This window comes from Colius striatus, chromosome 1 (genome assembly GCF_028858725.1).
Source record: "Colius striatus isolate bColStr4 chromosome 1, bColStr4.1.hap1, whole genome shotgun sequence".
NCBI classification, from domain to species: domain Eukaryota; kingdom Metazoa; phylum Chordata; class Aves; order Coliiformes; family Coliidae; genus Colius; species Colius striatus.
Genome location: NC_084759.1, coordinates 66,323,245 through 66,349,512, shown reverse-complemented (window position 1 = coordinate 66,349,512; position 26,268 = coordinate 66,323,245). Strand labels below are relative to the sequence as shown.

The window sequence follows — 26,268 nt, the reverse complement described above, 5'->3', positions numbered from 1 at the left end:
TTGACAGGGACCTATCAACTGACTACCCAAGCAGAGTAACTGGGTTATCCTGTTTCACCATGGATGGGCAGCCATTACATATAGTACCTCAATGACATCAACAGTGCTGCACTGAGACCAAGCAGAAAGAGACTTTTATTAGGTTGACAATGACCCAAAACAAAACAAAGGCACTTTTGATGAGGAATTAGGACTACATGGAAAAAACGTAACTGTAGAGGTGAAGAGATGTAAACAAGTTGCCTTCTTGAACAGCTGAAACATTGGGCACAGCCTCTGGCCTTCAGATCTTGAAATGCAAATTTTTAAGTGCTCCACTTTGGATCTTTATTGCATTTTCTCTTCTAGGAACAAAAAAATTATCTGCAGGCTTAATGCTGAAATAACAGGAAAGATATTTGACACAAAGAAACTTATCTGTACTAAAATGGATAACTGCAGTTCATGGTGTTTGGTGCCAGGATCTGAAGTGGCTTCTGAGTCTTCTGCAGCAAATAATTCTGCAAATACTGCCTTAGTGCCCATGTGCTCTAGACTTGAAGGAGAATGGTACTATCAGAGAAGCTTCTTGGCAAGGACAATGGCCATTTTCTTTGAGAACTGACTCCAAATGTCAAAATCAGCATGTAACTAACAACCTATCAAGGAACAAAAGAAAATCCCTCAAGAAAATGGGAAGTACCCAGCACAACACAGCTTAGGTACCCTCGTGGCCAAGAAGGCCAATGGCATCCTGGGATGCATCAAGAAGAGCGTGGCCAGCAGGTCAAGGGAGGTTCTGCTCCCCCTCTACTCTGCCCTGGTGAGGCCTCATCTGGAGTCCTGTGTCCAGTTCTGGGCTCCTCAGCTCAAGAGGGACAGGGAAGTGCTGGAGATAGTCCAGTGCAGGGCCACCGAGATGATCAGGGGACTGGAGCATCTTCCTTACGAGGAAAGGCTGGGAGAACTGGGGCGGTTCAGCCCGGAGGAGTCTGAGGGGGCATCTCATTAATACTTAGAAGTATTTGAAAGGTGTATGTCAAGAGGATGGGGCAAAACTTTTTTTTATTTTTGTAGTGTCCAGTGATAGGACAAGGGGTAATGAACAAAAGCTGGACCAGAGAAAGTTCCACTTTAAACTTAAGGAAAAACTTCTTTCCTGTGAGGGTGAGGGAGCCCTGGCACAGGCTGCCCAGGGAGTGTGGGGAGTGTCCTTCTCTGGAGGTTTTCAAAACCTGCCTGGATGTGTTCCTGTGTGACCTGATCTAGGTGGATCTGTTTTGTCAGGGGGTTGGACTGGATGATCTTTAGGAGGTCCCTTCCTATCCCCACCATTCTGTGACTCTGTGGAAAGGAAATGGTTTGCAGCAGCAGAACATTACAATGTCGCTGGTCACTGAAACAAGTACAAATGTTGCTGCATGTGTGTCAGTGTAGGATGCTGCAAAAGGAAAGACAGCTTCAATATTAAGCCAGAGAAATGTACACCAAGGATCTACATGAACATACGTATTATTGTTTGAAGACAAATCCTTTAGAAGATCAAATATCTTTATTGGCTAGTATTTAATAAGACTGTTATCCAGTTAAAAGTAACTTTAAGCTACAGACTAGTCAACTCAAAAAGCAAAAAGAGAAAAAAACGTATGTCCTTACCAAGAGAAACTGATAGTCAAAATAATTCAAAGTATTTCACTAAATCACTTAAAATTTTACAGAGCATCCACAGACGTGCAGGCCTACATTCTCTCAAGAAAGCAATTTCAAACCACAAAGAATGCACTTGTGCACTCAGATTCCTTCTTTCCCATTCCTGCTTCCTTGAAAACCACAAATTGTTCCTTCAATGCTCAAAAACTTTTCAACTTCTGATAGATTTTCTGTTTTCCACATTTTTCTCTTTGAAGAAACTCAAAGGCAGAAAGAAGGACTGTTAGAATTATTCTCTTTTTCAGATTCAAACACTTCAGTCCCTTCTTTCTCCTCTCAGCATGCCATGTTTTTTTATCATTGGGGGATTTTCATTCCATGCTATGATCAAAAGACCACACACATACAACCTAAACAGAGGAGTTTTGATAATGATACTCTACTCCTGATGTTGGTGTATGTTAGATATGAAGACAAAAAGGCATCAAACATGTTAAAATTTTTGTCCTGTCTTCCTGTAAGTTTTTAGCGCTCAGCATCCTGCAGAAGTGTGCTCATGCACGTTTTCATCAGAACCATTCTTTTTTCCGCATCTAGTTACCTGGCAATATTATCACAGATTCCATGACCTCCATATTTTGCAGGCTCCACTGGTGCCCCAGCCTTTCTGACCATAATTTTAAGGGTCAATCGTTTACCCTTCATACCAGCAGCTTCAAGTCTACGTTGGATTTCTTCTGAGAGGCTCAGAAGGAAAGCTTCTGCTTCCTTAGGCTGAAAGGGAAAAACAACATGTTTAGATTATTACTAGTTTTCACATATTGAAGGTAAAACATTAAGGACTAATGCAATCCAGATTGTGTAAACTGAAAAGTGCAAATTGACTCACAGGCAATTGTCTTATTTAATTCCAAGTGTTTTGTTTACACTGTAGGTTGCTGAAGTTAGGCGAGATGTTGGATTCCTAGTGTAATGCTGAAATAAGTAGGAAACACTAAGACCCTCTGGAATTAAGTATTAAAAAATGTATTTAGAAATCCCAACACAGAATTGCAAGTCTAAGTTTAAGCATACACCTAGAAGATGAAGATCATAGGGCTTATATGGAAATCTTTTTTCACCATGAGCGAAGTCAAGCAGTGAAACATGCTCAGAGAACTTGTGCAGTCTTCGTTCTTGGAGGTTTCCAACACCAGACTGGATAAAGTCCTGAGCAACTGGTTTGATCTCATGGCTTCTCCTGCTTTGAGCAAAAGGCTGGAGTACACAACATCATCATGTCTTTCCCAGCCTGATTTTTCTGTAATTTCTATAAATGCTCAAGTTCTCAACAAAGAGCAGAGTTACTACTTGATACAATTTTGACAACACCACTCCCCGCCCAAAAAATATTTGTAGAAAATCTAACAAAAATGCTGTACTGGAACAGCTGGTGATGATTTCAGGCACTGGTATCTTGAATAATCAGCATTTAAATGAAAGAGAATGCTAGGTGCTGACAAACCTACTGCAGTTCTCTTTTTCTGTACCAGACTTGTATAAGGAATGCAGAATAGCCAGCTAATTTTGCGCAAGCTTCTTTTCAGTCCAATACTTTTGCAGTCTCTCCTCCCATTTTATCCTTTGGTCTCCTACTTCTTCATTTTCCACATTTCTATTTGGTGGCTAAGATGATGCTCTAACAGATCAAAGTGTAAGTGAAAATAATCAGAATATGAGAAGATGCTTCTACAGGTGAAAGAAGTCACTGCAGAAAAGAAAGTAAGTTTAAATTTACCTGTGTAAACCTTATTCCATAGTTGATTTCTGCTGAAACAGATTTTCTTTCTTTTTCTGTACGGACAGGTCGATCATCCAAACCACGACAAAACCTGTAGAGCATTTGTCCCGTTTTTGGACCAAATTCTTTTTGCAGTTTTGACATTGAAGCACACTGCAGATCTCCACAGGTTTTAATTCCCAAAGAAGCCAACTTAGATTCCATTGTCCTGCCAACTCCTAACAACAAAGCAATTAGTTTTGTTAACTTTACACAAGATAGTCGGGTTTTGAACAAACAAAATTTGTCTTTTTAAAGGTCGTATCAAATTAATAAACAAACATATACCATAAAAAAAAATCCACTCAATAAAAACATGTTTCAAAGGGAAACTTTTGTTGTCTTCACCTGTATTTCTTTAATCTGTTTCATATATTTAAAGATGGCATACTGCAGCATGTTTCTTTATTTCAGGGTAAAATATGAATGACTGCTGCTTGCAAATCTTCTTGACAAGGCGCTACCTGTTATAGAGTATATAGCTCTGAAGACCACAACACTTGGTCCAAAAAGAATGTCCAACATGTAATATGTTTTGCCACTATATACCAGTGACTTAATCCAAAAGCAAACCAAGGAATATTTTGTCTACTGTTTCAGTGCTCGCTAGGCAGAAAAATGCTTCAAGTAGAAAGTGACAGCATACCTGTATCACTTGTGCTCTGAATTACCAAGCACTGGAAATTGTAGGTATCCACGGCAACGGCACATATGTAGGTGTGATAAACCTAAGTATATTTCTGGGTTTTGGAAAGGTGGCCTCTTACTGCTGAAAAATATTACTCCTTTGAGTTTAAACTACGAAAGTCAGCAAGAGTTAGAAATCTCAGCTAATCAGGTTCTATCTTTCATCATCTGTTTTTCTTTGTCTAGATGGCATTACTGACACAAACACTTGAAAGTTTTTATTATGAACATGCAAGTAAATTCTTAAAACTTTAAAACATCCAAGTCAAAACACACAGTACTATTTTAATAATTTTCTGGAGGAAAAATATCTCCTATGAGATGCCAAAGAGAAATGGTGCCATGCTGTAAATTCCGTTTGTCCATGGAAGGAGATACATAAAGAGAATTTCTGGTAAACTTGTACTCATCTATGTATGCTATTCCTACCATTATTCCACTTCAGTGTCTACTGCTTCTATGTTTGGGGTTTTTTTGTTTGTTTTGTTTCCCTTCTCTTTTTTCCTTAAACAGAGAAAGATACAATTTTAAACATTTAAAACTAAATATGTGTGTACACATGCAGGCTCAGCTCATCTGATCACTAACAAAGCATAAATGAGTGTTTGCTCAGGACTTTTTGCACTATGTCTGTGTCATAGTACTAAAGTACTGAATAACAATACAGTACAGTTACATGTCATGAAATACTTCAGATTACATCTCTTTGAAGTATTTTCCTAGAACAACAACAAAAAAAATAAAGACTGCTTTCACATAGGTGTACTTCATATTTCCTTACCCTCTATCACTCTTCCAGTACAGCAACTCCAGTTCTTTGCCATCTCTCTGTGAATCCTACTATATGCCTTGGAGAACCTCCCTCAAACCTCCCAGCCAGAAAGGCTTCTTTCCTCCTCTCCAGCTTTCTACTTGATATTCTCTATGCCTACATGTATCCTATTCAATTGCTCCAACTCCTCCTTACCAAAATATCCTTATCTCTCTTATTTGACCAAGGAATGCAGGACAGAGGACATGGACATATGATGACTGGGAGCTACCATCAAAATGTACAATAGCTGAACTTTCCTGCCTGTCCCTCAAAGGACGTACTCATTTGGATCACTCTCTCTGTCAAGCCGTCATTTTTCACAAAACATGTGGAAATCTTTTATCACTAGAACTTCTCTCAGTTAAATTTGGCTGAAACTGCCAAACAGTTCATAAAATTATTAGTACTGTCATAGTTGCAAATTACAAATCATAATAATTTTCACAATAATTTCTTTGGACAACTAGGCAAAAAACAGTTGGAATTCTACAAACCTGTTATTTACAAGAATCAATACATTCTGACACAATTTGCAACATACTATTGACTAAAGATCCTTATACACAAAAAGAACAACCTGTGTAATAAATGTCTAACGTGTATTCTAAGTCTATGGAAACCAAAACTCTATACAGCTACATGCAGAGCATAACAGTGGTATTAGTCCCACAGTTGTCTTACCTTATACCTTCCTCTCTGTCAGCTCATGTTGTTAGCAGAAACACTTCTCTAGCTTGATAACAGTCTACTCTGTGAAATTTTGTGTCTTTTCTTTCTGTTCTTACTCTCTTTGAAATCTTGCATGAGTTTATTAGATGCAACAGAAACTAAATAAACTCTTCTCTTTTTTTTCCCCTACAGGTACTCTCTGTCTCATTATGGGCATCTGTGCTGATTTTTCTGACTCCTGACTTAATACACTCCTTTTCAGAAAGAATACTCTCTTAAGACTAGTTCTCAGTTCTAAGCAAACCCTGCCTCTTTCAGTGATAGGTACCTGATGTTACTCATTTTCTTCCATTAATTATGTTACAGCAAGCTAGCACTCCCTTGAAATTTCTCACTGAAATGATTTTAATAAAGAATGTAAGGTTGCATAACATACTAAACTCTTGAGTTTCTTCTGCAGACCATGCTGTGTATATCTGTAAAATTCTTTACTAAAAAAGCCGCTTCTCAACAAGTACAACCGATTTTTGTACAAATCAAAGGTACAAAAATGTCACAGAGTTTATTTTTGGAAATTTCAGATTTTTTTTTTTACAGAAATCAGTGTATCTTCCTTTTTTTGAATCACAAGCAAGGAACAGGACGTAATCTTGTTTGATCCAGAATACAGATTTGTAGCTGAAACTCTTAATATCCTCTAAAAGGAGGATATTAAAAAAAGGAGGCAAAATATCCTCTAAAAGAAAGGAGTACCTGGAAGACTGGTAACAAGTTGCCCTCTGATAAAGTCATCCACTTCTTCAGGTTTTAAGTGATACTGTCCATCTGGTTTTGCTTTACGAGTTGCCATTCTGGCCAGCAGAATATTGGAACCTGTAAAAATATCAAATTCAGATAAATCTGTGGTAACTTCTGTCTTCTCAAGTAGAACGCTGTAGTTCAACAAGGAAGGAAAAAATACAAAAAGTACAATCAATTTCTTTATCTTTTACAAAGAATTTAATGAAATATACTTATTTATATTTGTGGCACACAAATTAGCAACTACTAGTATTTGTGATTAGAGCAGCGCAACTGTAGCAGTAACTGCAGTTGCAAAGTTAAAGCCAACCAAAAAACCCACCAAAAACCTAAACCAACCAACAGGTGTATGTGGAACACTTGACAAAGGATACTGGATTTATTTCTCCTGGTTATGTTTTATGCATGCAGAGGAACATGTTCTATACATCTAGACGATCAGTTAAGTGCAAATGGCTAAAGGTTTAAAAGTGTGATATTTTAACACTGCAGAATTTTAAAAAAATCCACTGTGATCAATCTAAATAACACTTCAGTGACAATTCTAACAAGTATATTACATGTGAAACGCTGGAGTTAAGCTAATATTTGGTTTGAGTATTCACTAAAAAAATCTGATGACTTTAATAAATTACTATATGCACTCATAAAGTGTGTTTGGAACATGACCTATTTCAGTAGTTTTTCTTCCCTGTTTATAGGCTTATTCATATCCAGGAAGATCTCTGAAATGATAGCCAAATGTTCCTTATTGCCACTCAAACCCCCTGTTCTAAGATAAAGTAAGCTAATAAAATGTCAGGGGAATTCACATCTCACAGCTCTGCGTGTTACTACTGCTCTTTTCCTCCCACCTATGTTCATATTCTTTTTGTCTATTCTATAATTTTAGTCAATAAGAACAGTAACAGAATTTCACAGACACAGTTTCTCCTGGGAGACTAAATTGATGAAACAATTAATGACAGATTTCTTATTCAATTTCCTATTTAACTTTGGGGATTCATGTTTTGTCTAGAGAGTACTGAAGATTTCTAACCCTCTTATCTATCAAACTATCAACACAGCCTCTAACACCAGGAATTCTAAGTGATTTATCTTCTGCAATGTATTGTTCCCACAACGGTGAGGTAAAGTGGGAAAAAACTGATACCTCACTTAACAAATGAGAAACCAAGATACAGGATGTTTATAGATGAGCATTATTTAAATCAGTTTAGTTTAGTCACTAAAATCTGTAGAGTAAAAATTATTTTTATTGAACTGGCATAAGTATATCTTTCTTTAATTTGTCTCTAATCAGACAACAGTCTTGAGAAAAGATCTCTGTCATAAAAACAGTACCTATTCAAATTTCTATTTTTTTTTATATTGGTACAACTTTCACATTGGACAACATATAAATCACCTACACAAGATCTATGTCTCCAGTAAACCGTATTTTTGAAATAAGGTCTCTACATTCATGTAATAGTACATTTGTTTCCTCTGATTTATTTACTTAGCAATGAATTATGAGTGAAGAGACAAAGTCCTTGTCGTGTATCTACCATATCAATTTCTAGAAAGGATGACAAAATTATTTTCCAATATCTCACACAAATTGATTATTAGGAAACGAGAAATGCTCATAGGTATTTGTCTCTTTCAATCAGCAAGAGATCCATGCTATCAGATTCAAAAAATAATGCTTTAAAAACTAATTCTGCACTTTCTACATAAAAAACAAACACTAAATAAGCAGACAAAAGAGATTACAGATGTATTTCAAGTCAAAACAAGACATAAACAGGAACTCAGGGAATTATAGCCTCTGTACTATCATGTCATAAGAAATAAAGGAATAATTCTGCTTACAGCACTAAATTTCAGCTTGTCTCACAAATGGATTTCATACTCTTATATACACTCAACATATTGGTATTAATTAGGGACAAAAAATAAGAAGAGAGGAAAGTGACAAGTGAAAAGAAAGTCTTATCAGATTTGTATTTTCATACACAATACCTACTACAAATCACACCAATCCTGTAAACTTTTACTGCCATCTTCAATAAGAAACAGGATCTGTGCTCATTTTTCTATTTACTGAAAAGAATTTCATAAACATTAATGTACAAATATAATATAGATGGAATTTCAGCATACTGTTCAGATAACAAAGGAGAAGTGATAGCAATTTTACAAATTTCTGCTTAAAACTTTCCTCTTAAGAAGTCTTTTTTGCCTTTTTATTGACAGTAATTTAATGGAAATGGCAATATATTCTGTATCTCACTCAAGTTCTAGCTATCTAACGATCTTACATAGCTTTGATACACTGAACAACAGTAGACACTGCTTGTAAACAAAAGTGAAATAAGGTACTTACCCATCCCAACAGAAGCAGTGCATTTAGTTTGGGCTTTGATTTCACTGCGGATAGCATTTGCAAATTCATCAGGAGTCAATCTGGTCTCTGTAAGGATTTCAGTGATATCTACTAGTGCTTCATCACAACTGACTGCTTCGATGTTATGAGTATAGCTATCAACACAAAGTAAAGGAGGTGAAACACCAGCAACAGCTCACCATCTGTTAAAACAAATATGTAGCAAATAAAGTCTTCCTTTTGTGGTGGCATTTCCCTGCTTATTTTGCATCACATATCACTGACATATTAAAAATGTGAAACCAGTAAATTCCAGTAACGTTACTAATGTAGGACTAATTTCAGCATGCATCATGACTTTAAAGAAACAGCTGGAGAAGGAGCTGAATACTTATTTTTTTAATTGACAATAAATAAATTAATGTTCAGTTTTTTTCAAGTGCATTTTAAATTAGAAAGTAGTTTCTAATAGATGTCACTCCAGTAACTCATTCTTGTAAGTTACTCAACTTATAAAACCTCTTGGAAGAATCTCGCTAAGTAGGGACCTACTTCTCGTAGCCTAATCAATAAAAAATTTAACAATGACTACTTCAGAAGTCAGATGTTGATTCTTTACAGGATTTGGCTTCAAGATAAAAGAATACTCAGAAGCACAGTGTTCAAAACAACAAAAATACTACAAAAGGAAGATCTCGAATACAAATGGCTTTAAGTTGAGAAGTATCATGGAAATGAAAATACTAAATTCAATAATGGCATTCAGCAGTGGCAAATAAAATACTCTTGATAACCTTACCATAAGAGATCATGTAAACAAATAGCACATTACCTTGCTAATATTTCATATATTGTCCGTGCAACTTCTTTGTATGCATCAAAATCGTATGAAACTGCTTGAAGATTTGGACACAACTTTTTTGCTTGGCCAAAAAACATTCCATTCTTTATGCCAACTTGTCTGAAATGAAATAATATAAAATTTAACATAAACACGGTACCAACTTTTCCAGAAATTAATATGGAGTATTTCTAAATGAAGTACTGGTCTTTTCCCACAAAAATGAATTATCAATAAAAAGAAATTTACAGTCTCACTGATAGCAATTTAATAGCTAAGAAAAAGAACTGCTGAGTATTTAAATTAGCTGTATAATATTCAGGCATGCAGCATGGACATTTGGAACATGCTTAAGACAAAGTCTTCAGAAATCACTATTTGTTACCTTCTGTTTCAAACTAAAACCACATGTATGCTACGGTGACTAAGGTAAATGGACCTTATATTGCACTGTGCAAGCTTACAAAATTTTGCTTAAATAGTAATAAACTGTCATTTTTGAGATACAAATATAAGCCTGCCTACCCACACATGCTTGAGAAAGGTTCCACTGATGGAATAACTCTGGAGCATTATTCTATCAGGGAAGAAAATTGTGCTTATATTTCTAACAAGTTGTTTCATACTCTAAACATTTATAAGCTATAATATTGGAGATGCTCAACATTACCTGTGCAAGAAACGGCTTTCAGTTGAGTAATTACAGTAAGTGATTTTACCTAAACCCTTCAGTAGCAAAGTGTTCTTAATTCCATAAAATAATACAATTTTGATACAAAGAAGTGAAGATAACATTATGAAATCAACAAAATCACCACAAGGCATAAGGTTTTCCTTGATAGGCTTAATGTCAAGTAATATGTAGGTTAGGTTGAGAGCTATTAAGCAGTGTTTAAAAAGCACCAGCATACACAGGGAAGACCTTGTGTTAAATTATAACAACCTATATAAGCATAACTTCGGAAAACATTAAAAAAAATTCCTCTTTGGACAGTTTTAAAGATGTTGACTTACCAACGGCTATTTTTTGACATTTCATGCCTATCTGTGTGACGTTTTCAAACAACTGGTAACTTTTATACCTACCTGGCTTCATAACTACAAGAAGCAATTTCAGCCATGGACAGAACAGTGAGATCGAGGTCAGCTCCATTCACATGTGTGGAATTCGGATGCTCCCAGACTGATGAGTCCAGCATATCAGGTACTCTAATTTCTGCTTGAAAAAGAATATTTACATTTGTCTTTACATTATTTTTCACAAGAGTTCAACAGAACCAATGTAAATAAAAGAAAAAAGAAGGCATTTATTTTATACAAATTCTACAGTGCTACCTGTTGACGAAGAGGTTCTTAAAACCATATTGATTCATATCACAGTCCAGAAAAAAAATACACAGAACCGCCACCCACACAGCAACCTCTCTCTGCAGATAGGTCTGTACATATTACTGAGAATATTCGATACGAAAGTTTTCTGTATCTTATGTTAAAATTACTAGACAGCGGCTTGTTGGTGACTACACACATGATACAGTATAAGACTGATCTCAGCTTTGACAACAATAAAAATCATCGAACACTTGAGGTTAACTACTACAGCCATCTCCTGTAAACACAACACTCAAAAATTTACCAACTGCTTGACTGAAGACACTTGGCTACATTCCTTTTTACAAAAAGCACAACTACCACCAGAAAACAGAAATTTAATTCAGAATACAAACCCACTTCTTATGCTTGCAACCTCTTACTTAAAACTGTTTTTCTAAAAATCTAGATACCACAAAGTGATTTTAAAGAAGTGAAATAACCAGAATGCTAATTAACTCAAATTACAGAACACTAGTTAGAAATGTGTATTTCCCTTAACACTCCAATGAGGATATTGACAAAACTTCTGCTGTTACCTCCTAATAATTCTCTTACCAGGATATATCACTTTCTTTGAAATATCACCATAAATTTAACTTGGATCAAAATAATACAACTAGAAGTACTGCAACCTTAGACTTAAAATAGACCTTCCCCAATTCTCTAACACTTTACTGCAAGCTGCTAGATAAATGTTTTTCAGGCCCACTGCACAGCAGATAACTAGAACAGAATTCCATGACACTGAATACTGGAAACAAGTAAAGCACTTTCTATTCCTTTCTATCTGGGTTTTCATAGTATGTAAGCCTTGGAAGATACATGCCTGTACCCTGAACACAGATCAGCCTGAAAAAACGGCTAAAAGCAAAGACTACTATGTTCTCCTAAACTCCCCATCAGATTCCAAACAAGCTTCTATTTACTTAAAATGAAATCCAGTACGTGTCTTATAGTTCTTTCTCATTATTGTGATCTATTTAACACCATACACCTTTGCAATATAATAAATGAGGAGTTTTCCTCAGTATGCCACACTGTCTAATAATATTTTGTGGTACTAACAACACTGACAATGTGACTGAAAGGAAACATAGTGCTACTTGCACATACAAGTAGTTATCAGACCAGAGAAGGTGATGAAACAAGCGAGTGGAGAAAGCAAGGGTAGAGTCTGACTCATGTGAAAAACTGCTTTTATCCAGAGTTTCTGCTAAATTTGTGCACTTTTTAATGCCTTAAATAGTTTCATGTATGTTGAGCTCAGTTAAGTTACCTAAGATGTCTGCAACTGAAAATTAGAGCAAAGTTATGCCCCAAATAAAGGTAAGAATGACAAGAACAGTTTCTTTAGTCCATGCCTTCCTGTGCCCTGGCCTGAGATGATGCTGTCATCTTGACTATCTTCATTGGACTCGTCGAGTTTTTCCACATCGCAGCAGAGCAGATCCCCCCATGAGCTGATGGAGTCACTTCATGTGAAATTCAGGGCAATGCAGAACACATTGTCCTCAATGGAAGGCAAGGTAGAGAACCTCTCACCAAAAGCTGGGAAACTAGACAGGCACATGGTGAATGTGGAGCAACGGATGGAGAAATCAGAGGCCAGGACCCAAGTCTGTGAAAAAGAAATCGCTGAGAATAAATCTGTGACTAATATGATGGTTAAAATCTGCTGCTCTTTAGAATGAAAAAAGGGAGATACTAGGGTTGAGGGAAAGGAAGCCTAGTAAAACATTCACATCTTGGGCATCCTGGCCATGGAAAAGAGACCCCAAACTATGAATCCTGATTAACATATGTTAATCTTCTATCTTTAGAACATGAATGTTAAGGATGGCATGTATGTAGAGAAGCAACGTCTACTACCCAGAAAGGCCATCTCCAATTTGGAGATTTAGTATGAGAATCATATCAAGTTTTTTTAAATTTAAAAGTTACATATTTTTGGATGAATTCAAATGAAAAAGAAAGTATTTCGTAAAAGATTCAAGATTCTATTGGCACTAGATATTTGTCTAGAAATGCAGATCAAAGGCAGAAACCAGTATCACTAAAGAAGCAATTTGCAAAAAAAAGAAGTAGCTAAAGCAGCAGAATTGAGTATTTGGTCAAAAGTGATTCCTGAGGGCTTGTGTTTGTTTACTATTTGTGGTTTTGTTTGTTTTTAAAATTTGAAACATTTTCTCTAATAAACAAGACCTGGAGAAGGCACAATTAGAGAACAGCCTGGAAAGTGTGAAGCATCAAAAAATGAAGTGGGTTCCATGTTAACGCATGGATGTAAAAATACACTCATGTTCAAAGTTGGTCCCAACTACCTTTTAATGTCACTTAAATAACACATCCCCAAACAGAATTTTGTATGTTTAGCAGGGTAATTCAGCTTTGTTTTTGGTATTTTAGAAGTAGTACTTTTCTATGTGATACATATGCCTACTGGACTGTATTTACTTCTGGAATGACACAATTGTCACATACATTTTCTAACATACTATGATGTTATAAAAGCCTAAGCTAGAAAAGACCGTAGCTAACTAGTTTATTTTTCCCAAAAGGAAACAAGCCATGTATTTATGAGAATGCAAGTAGAAACAACAGGTTGTAATTTTTTGTTGATAAAACCATTGTACATGGAGAGAAAAATTAACAAAGAGACTAGAAAACATTCTGAACTGCAGCTAATGAGATAGAGACTATAAAAAGACTGTTAGGAAAAAAATATCTCTTCACAAAAACAATAGGTTGCACAATCAAACTAAGTATCAAGAAAGAAAGAGCTAGCTGCCTGCCTGCATGCAAGCCAGTGAGATTGGATGCTGAAGTTAAAGGAATGAATGTGTAGATATCCAGAAAAAAATGCTGCAGTAAGAAATTGAGTTTGTTATATAATAAGGCTGAAATCTACTGTGCCTTTAAGCAATAAATATAGAAGAGATATTATTGAATTTGTGAATCACAAAGAATGTGCTAGACATCAACTAAACTTCTGTAATTGAACTGCCTCACTCTCCAAACATCACTTGATTGTTTTGAAGTCACACCCTTATCCAGTGGAAGGTCTCAATAAAACTTACAAAGACGCTGTATAAAACTGAACTACCAAGAAATAGTTCATACACAAGCTACATTACAGAAAATCCAACTCCATAAAAACCGCAGCTATCTTTGTAACACACTTATATCTGGAATTGCAAACTACAGAGCAGAAGCTAAGCCTGGAACCCGTGGGTTCCACAAACATACATTCAACCTCAGTTTTCAAGTGTTCTTAAGCTACAGCAAAAAGACAAATAAAATGGCATCACTTCCTGTAATACCTTGTTACCAAATGTCTTTGGAAATTGTCAGAATTTATTGGTGGTTGAGGTTTTTTTAAAGTACTAACATTTCAGAAACAAGCACGGAAGAACAACCTGTCTTTTCCCACCTCTTGTATCAAAAAAAATAACTCACGGAGGTGCAAACTTTCTAACAACAGAACTTCCTAACCAAAAGGTTCGTAAAAAGTCCAGGTAGAAAAGACAAAGGAGAAACTTGGTTTTCAAATCTAACCTGAAATAAATAGCCCCTTTTATATGCAATTTTCACCAGCTTTGTAGTTGTAACAAAGTTTCAAGCTGATGAACCAGGAAAAAAAGAGAGACAAGTTCCCAATGTTTAGCAACATCCTTTGTCATACTAAATGCAGTTCAGGCAGTATAGTGATAATAAAAAACTTATTAATAAGTACATTTTGTTTATATTAGTATAAGACACAGAAAATAACAGATTTCTAAAATTACTGCAAGCAAGTAAGAAATTTTCAAACTACAGCTGATGACCTGGTTTTGAGGAAACAAAGAACTGAAGAGACAGAACTCATAGAAGCTGCACAGACTTTCCAGAAACCTAAAACGATCTAAGGACCAAACAAATTATCTCATTTTACACATGACATTCAAAAGCCAACCTCAAACAAGTAATTTCTCACTGGCCATGTGTTGTCATTTCTACTTTTATAGCAAAAAACCCCAAATTAGTAACCTTTTAAAATTTGTTTTGTACCTTCTTCTCTGTAATAGACTTACTGAGAACCAAGTGATCCCAAACAACTTCTATTTATTTCTTAATTTAAATAATTACTTAACATTGTATTTTATACTCAACCTCAAAGACAGCGAGTAAACTCTAAAATTATACTAAAATAATTCACTAATACTGAGAAAAACTAGCTAAGAAAAAAATTATGGTGGCATGTTATTACTGAGGCCACTGAGTTCTAAAATTCCCCATATGAAAAAAGGGAATTATCTGCTGTGTGCTTTATTAACAACTTTAAGGAAAAGCCTTTGAAAACAAGAGTTAAAGACATACAGACTAACAAACAAATGGACTTATCTGTACCTGCTTTGCCATTCAATAGCTTATTCTGGTAATACTGCTGTTCAAGCTGGGGGTTTGCACCAGGGCGCAGAGGTGCCTTTCCTGCACCTCTGTTGCTTGTAACAGCTACTGGTTTTCCTGCAGAGAAGAAATGCACATACTTGTAAGTAAACACCCATAACAGGTTATATTTTAATAGCAAAAGTAGTGTAAGATCTTAAAGATGTCTGCTTTATTTTTTTATATTGTATTTCAAGCTTATACACTCTTACAGCATTAAGGAGGAAATGGCTATGAAAGTGACTTTGCACTGTGATTATGAATTCGCTGTCTTAATTGCAGTCACGTGTAAAGAAGAAAAGCTTTTAAAGATTCTAAATACAGACATGGTAATTTGTCTTTAATAACACCTACAAATGGAAGCTGTGAAACTTCACCAATACCCTAATGATTCATTAGACACAGCAAACACTATACTGATTTCAGATACTTAGCTTAAGTAAACTAGAAGATACATACCGACACACTCAGTTCTACTTGTTTAATAACTGCACAAAGTAAAATCTTTAGTAATAACTGCTGACTTTTTAGTAATATTAACACCTTCATAATTTTTCTATGGGAACTTAATTGATGCACAGAAAGTTGTGGAAGGCTTTTGTGGAAGAGAAAAAAATATTTGTCAAAAAGTCTTAGGTTCTTTATATTCCAGTAATGGAATTTGAAACTTGGCAGGAAAGTTTTAAAGACGCAAGCATACCAGGAGTATCTTTGATCCAGTTGCTCCTGCCTTTGGACAGAAGAGAGCAAAGGAATTGTATATACTGCTTACTCCTTCCCAGGGTCTACAACAGCTAGGTGTCAGCTCATCAATACTGCACCAAGTCTTCAGACTTCTGCATCACTGAAGTTCAGTGTTTGCACAGAAAAAACAGTATCTCAATTTCTGAATGGTACATTTGTATAAAAACCCACCAAAACTTGCTAAGGAGCTCCACTAATTCTTCCTACACTCTAAAGATGATCAGACAACTCAGACTTCTAAATGACAACTGAATTGTTCATCTTCCAGATCTTCATATGTAAGAGCTTAGATAGAAAAGTGAAGCAGAAGCAAATTTCCCTTGAAAAAGATGAATCAGGCAGACACTATTAATACTCAGTTCTCATTTTTTCACTTTCAAGTCAAACATAACTCTACTTTAGGAACACTATTAGGCTATCCCCATCTTTTATTTTTGTACAAATAGAATTTGATCTCTGATATCTCATATGGTAGATTTAAATCTCAACAAGATATGTGCAATGTTATAGAGAATGGTTACTCTTTACTTCTTTCTTCTTTAGATACTGGAAGGAGACAGCAAAAAACATCCCAGTTCGCTCTTCCACTTGCTTTTGGATTGTGAAAAAGTTAAGCAGGAATATGAAAGTTGCACTGTCTGACTATCAAAGATGCCAGAAGCAGAGATCAACATGCAAAGTTCATTTTCTAAGTGTGCAAGTTTGGTTTAAAGTCTTAACTGAGTAAACTGTAACATGCAGAATTAAATACTGACCTTTGAGATCTGGTCTATTTCGGATAGCCACAGACACAAAGAAGCAATCCATATCCACGTGCATTATACAGCTCTGTGGCTTGGCTGAGCTCGCAACAGACACATTACCTAGTATGAAGATACACCAATATAAAACTTCAACCCTAATTTATACACTTTGGCACTACTCACAGTAGTCATCAAGGACTATTATCATGTCTTTACCATGTCTTTAAATTAGAAAGGTTTTTGTTTCTTTCCACCAAGAAGATATTTACATGTACAAAATTCTCAGGAAATGTAAACAAAAACAGTAGACAAACAGCCTGAACGTTGCATCAACTTAACATTTTCTTGTTCGTTTTCTCATAATTAACACCTTCTACCTAACAAGTTCCTCTAACCAGAGGACATTAATGCATGTTATGGGAACTGGATCTTAATTTTGCTATGTTAACACTGAATCTGGAACAGAGAACTTTACTCCTTCTTGTTCATTAATCAAAACACTCTTCCAAAAGACAAAAAAAAAATTCAGCTGAACTAAGAGCTATTATTAATTCTTCATTAAACACAACAAAATTAGTTTTAAACCTCATATGCAACCTCATATAGATTTTGTCATTGTTGTACCTACACTCATGCAAACGCAAAGCAAAGCAGAGTACGATAGCTCAAGACTGAAGAATTTATATGCCTAAACCATCAGAAATCAATATGAATCATATGTCAAGTATTATAAAATTTCAGTTCTGCATGTCTATGTTGCTGACCTACCAGAGGAAGCTATACTTAAAACCAAAAAAACCCTCTTAATTTGAACAATGTCTGAAGTGCAACAGTGAAGAATACATCAAGTTACTTGTTCTGTTTCATATCTGAGTTAATTACTAAGTCATCAGAAAAATGTTCTTTTTTAAATAATTTAGCATTTGAACTCATTCTTTGAAAAGTAAGCACTGTTTTATGAAGGACATATTTCCAAACCAAGTGATCAAGTTAATGCTTAAGAAGCTGCTACTTGGCAAGTGAAATGCACTCATTAACTTTTTGTATATTCTAGGCCAAATCAAAAGGAAAAGAAAAATCTATTAGCTTATACCATATTTTGATGGAAAAAAAATACACATTAAGGTAGTTTGTAAACTAATATGTTTTATAACTGTGGTGTCCTAGCACAAACACAGAATCAGTTAATTTATTTATCTAACAGCAACTTTTAGGATGCGGCAGTTTATCACCAAGAATATTTTCATATGATTACAAGTATTATTTTTACAGCACAACAGCATCAGAATCTCTGATGGTACAGAGCTAGTCTTTTAATTGAGGAAGATTGCAAATGAGATTCTAGAGGTGCAAAATACTTTATCTATACTTGCAATGTTTTGCCTATCATGAATTACACATTTTTTCTTTTTGGCCCTTAATGTAATGACATAAACCATTTCTCTTCTGTCACGAGGCAGGTTCAGACGTCTCATATGACACTACCATCCATTTAACAGACCCAGAGGTATATAAAACTCTTACTAACAAAAAAAAAAAAAGTTTCACTTCCAAATGTTAATAACTCTTTAAATTTTCACACTGAACTACAGCAGCAAGGTTTCTTTCTTCCGTTTTTCCCTTTAGATTTTCACATGGCAACTATAGACTCATGTATTTAGATATATATAGTATTCTTCCCCTTGATCAATCCACATATGTTCGTAAAGTCAGGAATATTATTTCTACAAGGAGGAACTGGATATAGAATAGAGTATCACATTAAGTCACACTTTAAGTTAAAAAATCCCATACAAACAAAACCAAAAGCAAACAGATCCTTTAGTTTTCAGTGCATTAAAGTCATCAAGCTTTTGCAGATAGCCTGACTGTAAAGTGAATACTGAATACTAACCTACTAGTCTGTGTTAAACATTTAATGTACAAAGATATAAGGCACCTTCTCAATGTAAACCTTCTTAAACAAGTATCTACCTGTGTCAGTTTTAAGTGCAGACCTGCCTGCTTTCCACTTTTTTAATTTTTCCCTTCCTGGAAAGACACCGCTGTTCTTTTTCTGCAGACTGTTGACAAACTCTGTCAATTCACACTTCCACGTTGATATATGATGCAGTCTTGAACGTGAATAAAAGTCAGAAATAAAACTACAATCTGAAGGTTTGGACACAGGTAAGGAAGCTGCCTTGTTAGGAGAAGGTACAGAAGTGCTTTTTGTGCTTGAAGGCCCCTGAACAGTGGAGTGGTGAGCACCATTTATTTTAGCATTACTGTGCAAAGATGAAGATGAGGATGAATTACTCATAGTCCTATGCGGACTCCACGGAAAGTCTCTATTTTTGTTGCTTTTCTGCAACTGCTGTATTGTGCAGTCTCTAAAGTCAGCCATGCCTTTTTCAGTCTTCCCCTCCTCCTGCACAGGGCTTGGAGAGAACCTACTTGCAACACCGTTGCCGGAGGGCACCAAGCAATCCTGTGTCTTTAAGGCACTGGTAGAAGTGTGTGTGTGTCCGTTAAAAATGGCAGTGCTGTCCTTGTGAGACTGAAGCCCATTTTGTTTCCGTCCAGGAAGGATCTGCTCCAGCTCCGTAAGTCCAAAATCGTCACTTTCTTCTTCCTCTACTTCATTCCAGCTACTTACTCCATTGGGTGTGATCTCATTTTCCATCTCACACTTTTTAATATGATTTCTGAAACAGATATCATTGTTTAATACTGTAGCTTTTATAAAAAAGGCAAACTTACATTTGAAATGCTAAGCATCTATCTTGCTTATGTATGTCTTATCAGTATATACTTGAGTTATTTTTTACATTCTCAAGACAATTCTCTCAAACTCTGAGCCATTTTCTCTCAATCTCACAAAATACTATATTACTGTTCAAAAGATTTCACAGCAGTTTACATGGGAATGACCAAAATCATGCTCACATTAGAAAAGCTACTTCCAAGGCCTTTAATTTGACCAGCAGTCTCCAATCAAATTACAGTAATTACAGATCTGTCAACAGAACTGTACAACAATGGAAAGCATGAACACGCAAACCATCAGAAGGATTTATCTTTTTATCAAGACATGATTTTCCTTATCTAGTTGCAAATGAACAATAAAAAAAAGTACAGATATAAAATTTATGGGTTTTTAAAAAATTATTTCAGATTAATGAGATAAGGTTTCATAGAATCATATAATGGTAGGGGTTGGAAGGGACCTTTAGAGATCACCTCATCCAACCCCTCTGTAGAAGCAGGTTCACCTAGATCAGGTCACATTTATTTTACCCTCTCTCAAAGAAAAAAAATTCCTTCAAGCTGTATAAATTCAACATATTCTTAGCTTTTGTCAAAACCCCCAAAACTACTTTTCATCTCTTAAACATACAAAACAAAGTACTCTGCCACAAGTGCACTAGCAATTTACCTTTACCATGAAAGTGTAGAGGCAAAGCTTTCATTCAAAAAATTATCTCTGTAACAAATCCTAAGTGGAATTAAAACCAAAGTCTTCAAGAGTTGTGCATACTCTAGATCTTCTGAAACAAAAAACCAACCATCACTCCAAACCCCCAAAGCTAGCAATTTAAATATACACAAAAGAGAAATAATTAGCTATCCAGTATATCAGTGGAATAAGAAAGCCAATTAATTGTGACAACAATTTGACTAAGATTACCACAGTCACAAATTATATTAAACATTTTTGAGAAGTTATGTGATTGAAAGTGCTATATCCAATGGTACATTTTCAGAGGATAGTGCAGGTGTCCTGGTTTTGGCTGGGATAGAGTTAATTTTCCTCCTAGTAGCTGGTACAGAGGGTCTGTTTTGGATTTGTGCTGGAAACAGTGTTGGTAACAGAGGGATGTTTTGCTATTGCTGAGCAGTGCTTGCACAGCGTCAAAGCCTTTTCTGTCTCTCACCCTGCCCTGCAAGCGAGTGGACTAGGAGTGCACATGAAGCGGGGAGGAAGCATGGCCAGCATGGCCAAACTGAACTATCCAAAAGGCTGTTCCATACCACAGGATGTCGTGCCCAGTATAGAAATTGGGGTGAGTTGGTGGGCAGAGGTGGATCACTGCTTAGTCAGCGGGTGGTGAGCAATTGCATTGTGCAGTTCCTTGGGTTTTGTTTCTTTCTGTTATATTTCTTTTCATTACTATTATAATTACTATAATTACTGTTTATCTTCACCCATGAGTTTTACTTTTTTCCCCCTGATTCTCCTCCCCATCACACTGGGAGGCAGGAGAGTAAGCTGTGTGGTGCTCAGTTGCTGGCCAAGGTTAAATTGTATCAGCAAGCTTTTAAACTCATGCTTTCCAGACAAAATTTATATTTTTGCAAGCCTGAATGCTCTTCTCATTTAAAAAAACATTAACAATGCAACAGTAAGAAGCAAGGGTGATTGTATCACTCATTGTTTAAAATGCAGGTAAGAAATACTGCTTAGGATATTAATTTTGTGGTGTTGGTTTTATTTTTCCTAAATACAGACAAATCTAATTTGTGTAAAGTCTTCTCAGCTTTACGCAGAACTAGATTTTAAATAAATCAGCAGACTGTGGAAGAAGATAGATCATCACTACAAATTAGAAAGTACAGTATTTTCTACAATATCACTGGCCCTGTTTGAGCAGTAGCATTGGACCACACGACCTCCAGAGGTCTCTTCCAACATCAACCATTCTGTAGTTTTTTTGATTCTTGCCTCTAAACAACATGTGCTTCTCAAAAAGGTGCAAGAACCCTCTTAAAAAAAAATCTACATAACTGTGTTCAAGTGGAAGGTTTTTTTCCCCAAATCCTATTTCTCGGCCAGTTAAAAGGCTTGCTGTTGCCTTCTGTTCTAGTCCCTTCTCAAAGCCTTCTAGGAGAATTTTTTGCACTGTAATTGAGTTTTTAATCTGTCTTCTCTCTCCAGTGTGACTTAAACCTTGGCATTAAAATATGTAAGGTACACTATAGCTTCTTCTTACAAAGAAGCTAAAGAAAGAACTTAACTAGTATGCATTTACATCTACTCCTAGGCACTGTTAGCAAAAGTAATTGAATCACACCAGCTTTTTGGTTTTGAAATAAAGACTTAATTTTAGTGTCACAAGTCAGAATCCTTTAATGAATGCCTGTTGCTTCCATATGGATAAGCTACATCCTAGGACTCCTAGGTCACATTATCAAGCAAAGTGTGGTCCCAAGACTGGAAGACAAGGCTTGGTGTCAATGTAACTGTAGGTCTGTCCTCACCTATTTATATAACTATACCTTATTTTTAAGTTTCAGTACCTCAGGGCTTCATCCTACTAAAGCTGAAATGAATTTAAAAAATGTTATATAGTTGTAACTGCACACCTATTAGAGCTGAATGACTGGCATCTGCATCAAAAGATCAGAAATACTTACACCCTGTTGAGATCTTTAGCTATATTGCTTGGACCTGGCATGGCATCTTCAGGTTTGCATATGCTATTGAAGTTGAGACCTTTTTGAACACTTGACTGCTTGGTGTAAAGCTGATACGGAATGTGCGAGAGGAGACGTCCAGCTTTAATGCTGAAACAAAAAAAAAAGTGAAAGAAAGAGGTTACTACTTAAGACATTAAAATACCCCCTAACTTTTTATGGTAAATAATACCTCATATATAATAAACTATAACTTTGCTCATTATCTTTTGCAGTTCTACTACATATACATTCAGTCTCTTCCACAACCGCACTCCCACCAACTGGATTGAAGTGAAAAGTAATTTGTGATGTGGTGACTGTACTACAAAAGCTATTCGCAGTTGTGTTGTCAGTTGTCTACATCCATTTCTCAAATTGTCAGACACAAACATCAAATACTTAATTTCAAAAACTAAACAAATAATCCCCAGTCAAAAAAAACCCACAACCTGGCAAGTGCTTCAGGTTATCCTAACTGAACAATGTTGATTGAGCTCTTTCAAGTTGGAACAGTGCAAATGCATGTGTTCCAAAGTACATTTGCGTAGAATCTGAAGGTGGTCAGTTAGGATGTAATTCACTGTCAAAGAGGAACTACTTTTTCCATTCCAAAAGAGTAATTACCCCTTCTTGTGAGAAAATTCACGGAAGAAAGATAGACAGATGAATAATTTCCAATTAGACCTTCCATAAATATCTACCACAATCGTTCCTGTTACACCGTGCCTCCCTCTTTTCTTTCTTCATACACTGAAACTGCAATTAAACTTCAATAACTGCTAAATTCCTTAGAGAAGTTATGGACTTTCAAGTGGAATCCCCTCAAAAATACACCATAGCATGACATCATCTCTCCACCCTGATGCTAGTTGCTGGCAGTAGAGATAATGCCCTTCCCAGCCTATACTCACCTCTTCTTTATATACAACTCTTTCTATTGAACATTGGGTCAGAAATGCTGAAGGTTCTTACTGCAGAGCAATCTCCCTCATATAAAAGATTAATATTAGTACTCAGTTTTGAAGATACAATCAGACTCAAATTTTTAAAGAGAATTCACCTTAGTGACACAGTGGTTTTCTGCTCTTCAACATCTGAATGCTCTCTTGGAAATGTACTTCTTAACTAGCTCAAATCTGTAATACTGTCAAGGGAATTGGACAGTGGAACAAAAGCCCTTAGGAGCTTTCTTGTTGCAATTAGAGAAGGATACACTGGGAGATCTCATTTCCCAATTAGATTAATTAAAACTAGTTACGCACATACACAGAGACCTGCTAAGGTTTCTATGGGAATGGGACAGTAAAAACAGTCCTAAAAATGTATCAATTAAATATTGCTTCATACATTAATATATAGCATAAAGGAGTATCATTTACATTACACAGAGTTAAAAATACACATGGTAAAAGTTTCAAAGTTTTCTTGTACAGAAAGTAGTGATGCAGCAACTAAGCTTTTACAATGCCTGGTTTGACTGCTCCTCTCATTACTGTGTGAACCTGGCTTCAAAATCACTACTGCTATTTCAAGATTATTTAAAATATGTTTTTTTAACAACTTGCTCATGTTAAGATTTTTGCTACTGGAGTAGCTGAACTACCAGATCAATACACAGTTGTTTTTTGGGTTTTTTTTCCAACTACATTAAGATGCAGCAAAAGGAATCCTATTTTAGATTCAACTCCTTTCCCACTTAACACTCCCTGGATCACAGAATTCATAATCACTAAAAAAAAAATTACATTGGACAGGACCTGTGGAGGTCTCTAGCTCAAACACTGCTCAAAGCAAGATTATCTTTAAAGTCAGACCAGGTTGCCCGGGGTTGATCACCAAGGCCAGAGAATCCACAACCTCTCTAGACACCTTGTTCCACTGCTTACTCTTTCATGGTGAAAAATCTTTTCCTTAGCCAAAATCTTCTTTGCTGCAACTTGCAACTATTGCTTCTTGCCCTCTTGCTGTGTATCTTGAAGAAAAATCTAGCTCCATGTTGTCTGTAACCTCCATATAAATAAAAAAGCAACAATTAGATCCCCTCTTAGTATTCTCCCCAAGCAGAATGAAACCAGCTTCATCAGCCTCTCATCATGTGTCACATGTTCCAGGCTCCTGTTCATGTTGGTGGTTCTCTAAACTCACTCTAGTTTGTCAGAATCTACTATTGAAAAGCCTAAAATCAGATACGGAATTCCAGATGTAGCTTCAAAAGTGCCAAATAAATTAGAAGAGTCACTTCCTCTGACCTGCTTGCTACGGTCTTGCTAATGCAATTCAGTATGCTGTTAGCCTTCATCTCTGCAAGTGCACAACTGCTGCTCCATGGTCAACCTGCAGTCTACTAGGATCCTAAAGCCCTTCCCTAGCTAGTGAATCTCTAGCCTGTCTGTTTCCATGCAATTAATTCCATCCCATGTGCAGGACTCTGCATTTTTCTGTTGAACCTCATAAAAGTTTCTGTCGAACCTCATAAAAGTTTCTGTCATCTCATTCTCACAGTTTGCTGAGCTGTGTCCACTGAGGTGCTGGAAAGGATCTAGAGGTGGGCTACCAGGCTACTAGAGGATTTGGAGCATGTCTCATGAGGAACAGCTGAGGGATCTGGGGCTGTTTAGCTTGGAGAAAAGAAGACTCAGGGGAGACCTTATTGCTCTCTACAACTACCTGAAAGGAACTTGTAGCAAGGCAGGGGGTCAGTCTGTTCTAGTAACAAGTAATAGAATAAGAGGAAACGGCCTCAAGTTGTGCCAGAGGAGGTTCAGGCTGGATATGAGGAAGAATTTCTTTACTGAAAGGGTTGTTAGGCATTGAAACAGCCTGCACAGGGAGGTGGTGGAGTCACCCTCCATGGAGGTGTTTAAGATACAAATGGATGTTGCACTTAGGGAAATGGTCTAGTGGTTGATAGGGCTGGGACAAAAGCTGGACTTGATCTCAAAGGTCTCTTCCAGCTGAAACAATTCTATGATTCTATTCTATGATTCTACAAAGGGCAGCCCTGCTCTCCAGTATATCAAGTATTCCCTTCTATTAGCTTTCATCCACAAACTTGCTGAAGATATCTACTTTCACTGCATCCCCAGTGTCCACATTGTTAATGTAGACATTAAACTGCATCTGTGTCACACTGGTGTCAACTAGCTTCTTCAGCTCCCTTGGATGCACTCTCTCTGGTACTGTAGAGGTCTGTACGTTATGTTTCCCTCAGTGAACCACAAGTTACACTTCCTATACCTTTGGTTGCATTTCTTTTCTCCAAACTCTTCAACTCACACAGGCTTTAAAGGCTGCAGACATTGCCATGAAACACTAAAGAAAACAGCACTGAGAACTGTAACTTTTACCATATTCTTTGTCCTGAGGTTGCCTCACCATTCAACAGCAGGCCTGCTTCATTTGCCTCCAATACAGATATAAAAACCATCTCCTTCCCCTTCAATGCTTTGCTGCTTTCCAGACAGTTACTGTGTTCAAGTAACATGGCATCTCTTCTGAAAGCTGTATTGTTTTAAGACTGGTAGCTTTTAGTTATTTATTTATTTGTTTGGTTTGCATTCTGAATCCTCATCAGAAAAAGAAACGAATTGAGATGTAACAGACTAATTTTTCTGAGCAAATGATTTTAAACAATTTTCTTCACATTTGTGTTATATTAACATAGATCTTTAAGAAAGACATTAACTCAATCTGAGAATCAAAAAATAAGGGATCTGAAAATGCTACTGGTAGCTCATTTTAGCAATTAGTTATCCTCAATCTCCAAAAAGCTGTTATAAACGTCTAAGAACATTTGCTAAAAGAATATTCAAATTCTCAAACAAAAAATGAAAATAATAGCCATTTTAGTGCAGAGATAAGTTCATTAATCTTTGGATAGCAGACAGATGCTGTAGTGATAAACACCAATAA

At 36.2% G+C, this 26,268-nt stretch overlaps 1 protein-coding gene across 12 annotated transcripts in view; it reads right to left on the bottom strand.

Annotated features, from left to right (window-relative positions):
* The window catches only part of REV1 (REV1 DNA directed polymerase), a 66,578-nt gene that overhangs the window by 17,612 nt on the left and 22,698 nt on the right, over positions 1-26,268 (bottom strand). For 5 of the 12 annotated variants that reach the window (XM_061997702.1, XM_061997691.1, XM_061997711.1 and 2 more), the window contains 10 exons: positions 22,315-22,464; positions 18,892-19,604; positions 16,930-17,037; positions 15,392-15,508; positions 10,718-10,850; positions 9,623-9,751; positions 8,791-8,945; positions 6,372-6,491; positions 3,407-3,627; positions 2,231-2,403 (listed from right to left, as the gene is read on the bottom strand). In XM_061997702.1, the coding sequence (XP_061853686.1) occupies positions 2,231-2,403; positions 3,407-3,627; positions 6,372-6,491; positions 8,791-8,945; positions 9,623-9,751; positions 10,718-10,850; positions 15,392-15,508; positions 16,930-17,037; positions 18,892-19,604; positions 22,315-22,464 (2,019 nt within the window). Of the gene's footprint in view, positions 1-2,230; positions 2,404-3,406; positions 3,628-6,371; positions 6,492-8,790; positions 8,946-9,622; positions 9,752-10,717; positions 10,851-12,281; positions 12,601-15,391; positions 15,509-16,130; positions 16,218-16,929; positions 17,038-18,891; positions 19,605-20,335; positions 20,419-22,314; positions 22,465-26,268 lie in introns of those variants that run through there. The other 7 variants (XM_061997722.1, XM_061997749.1, XM_061997777.1 and 4 more) reach the window with 7 other exon arrangements.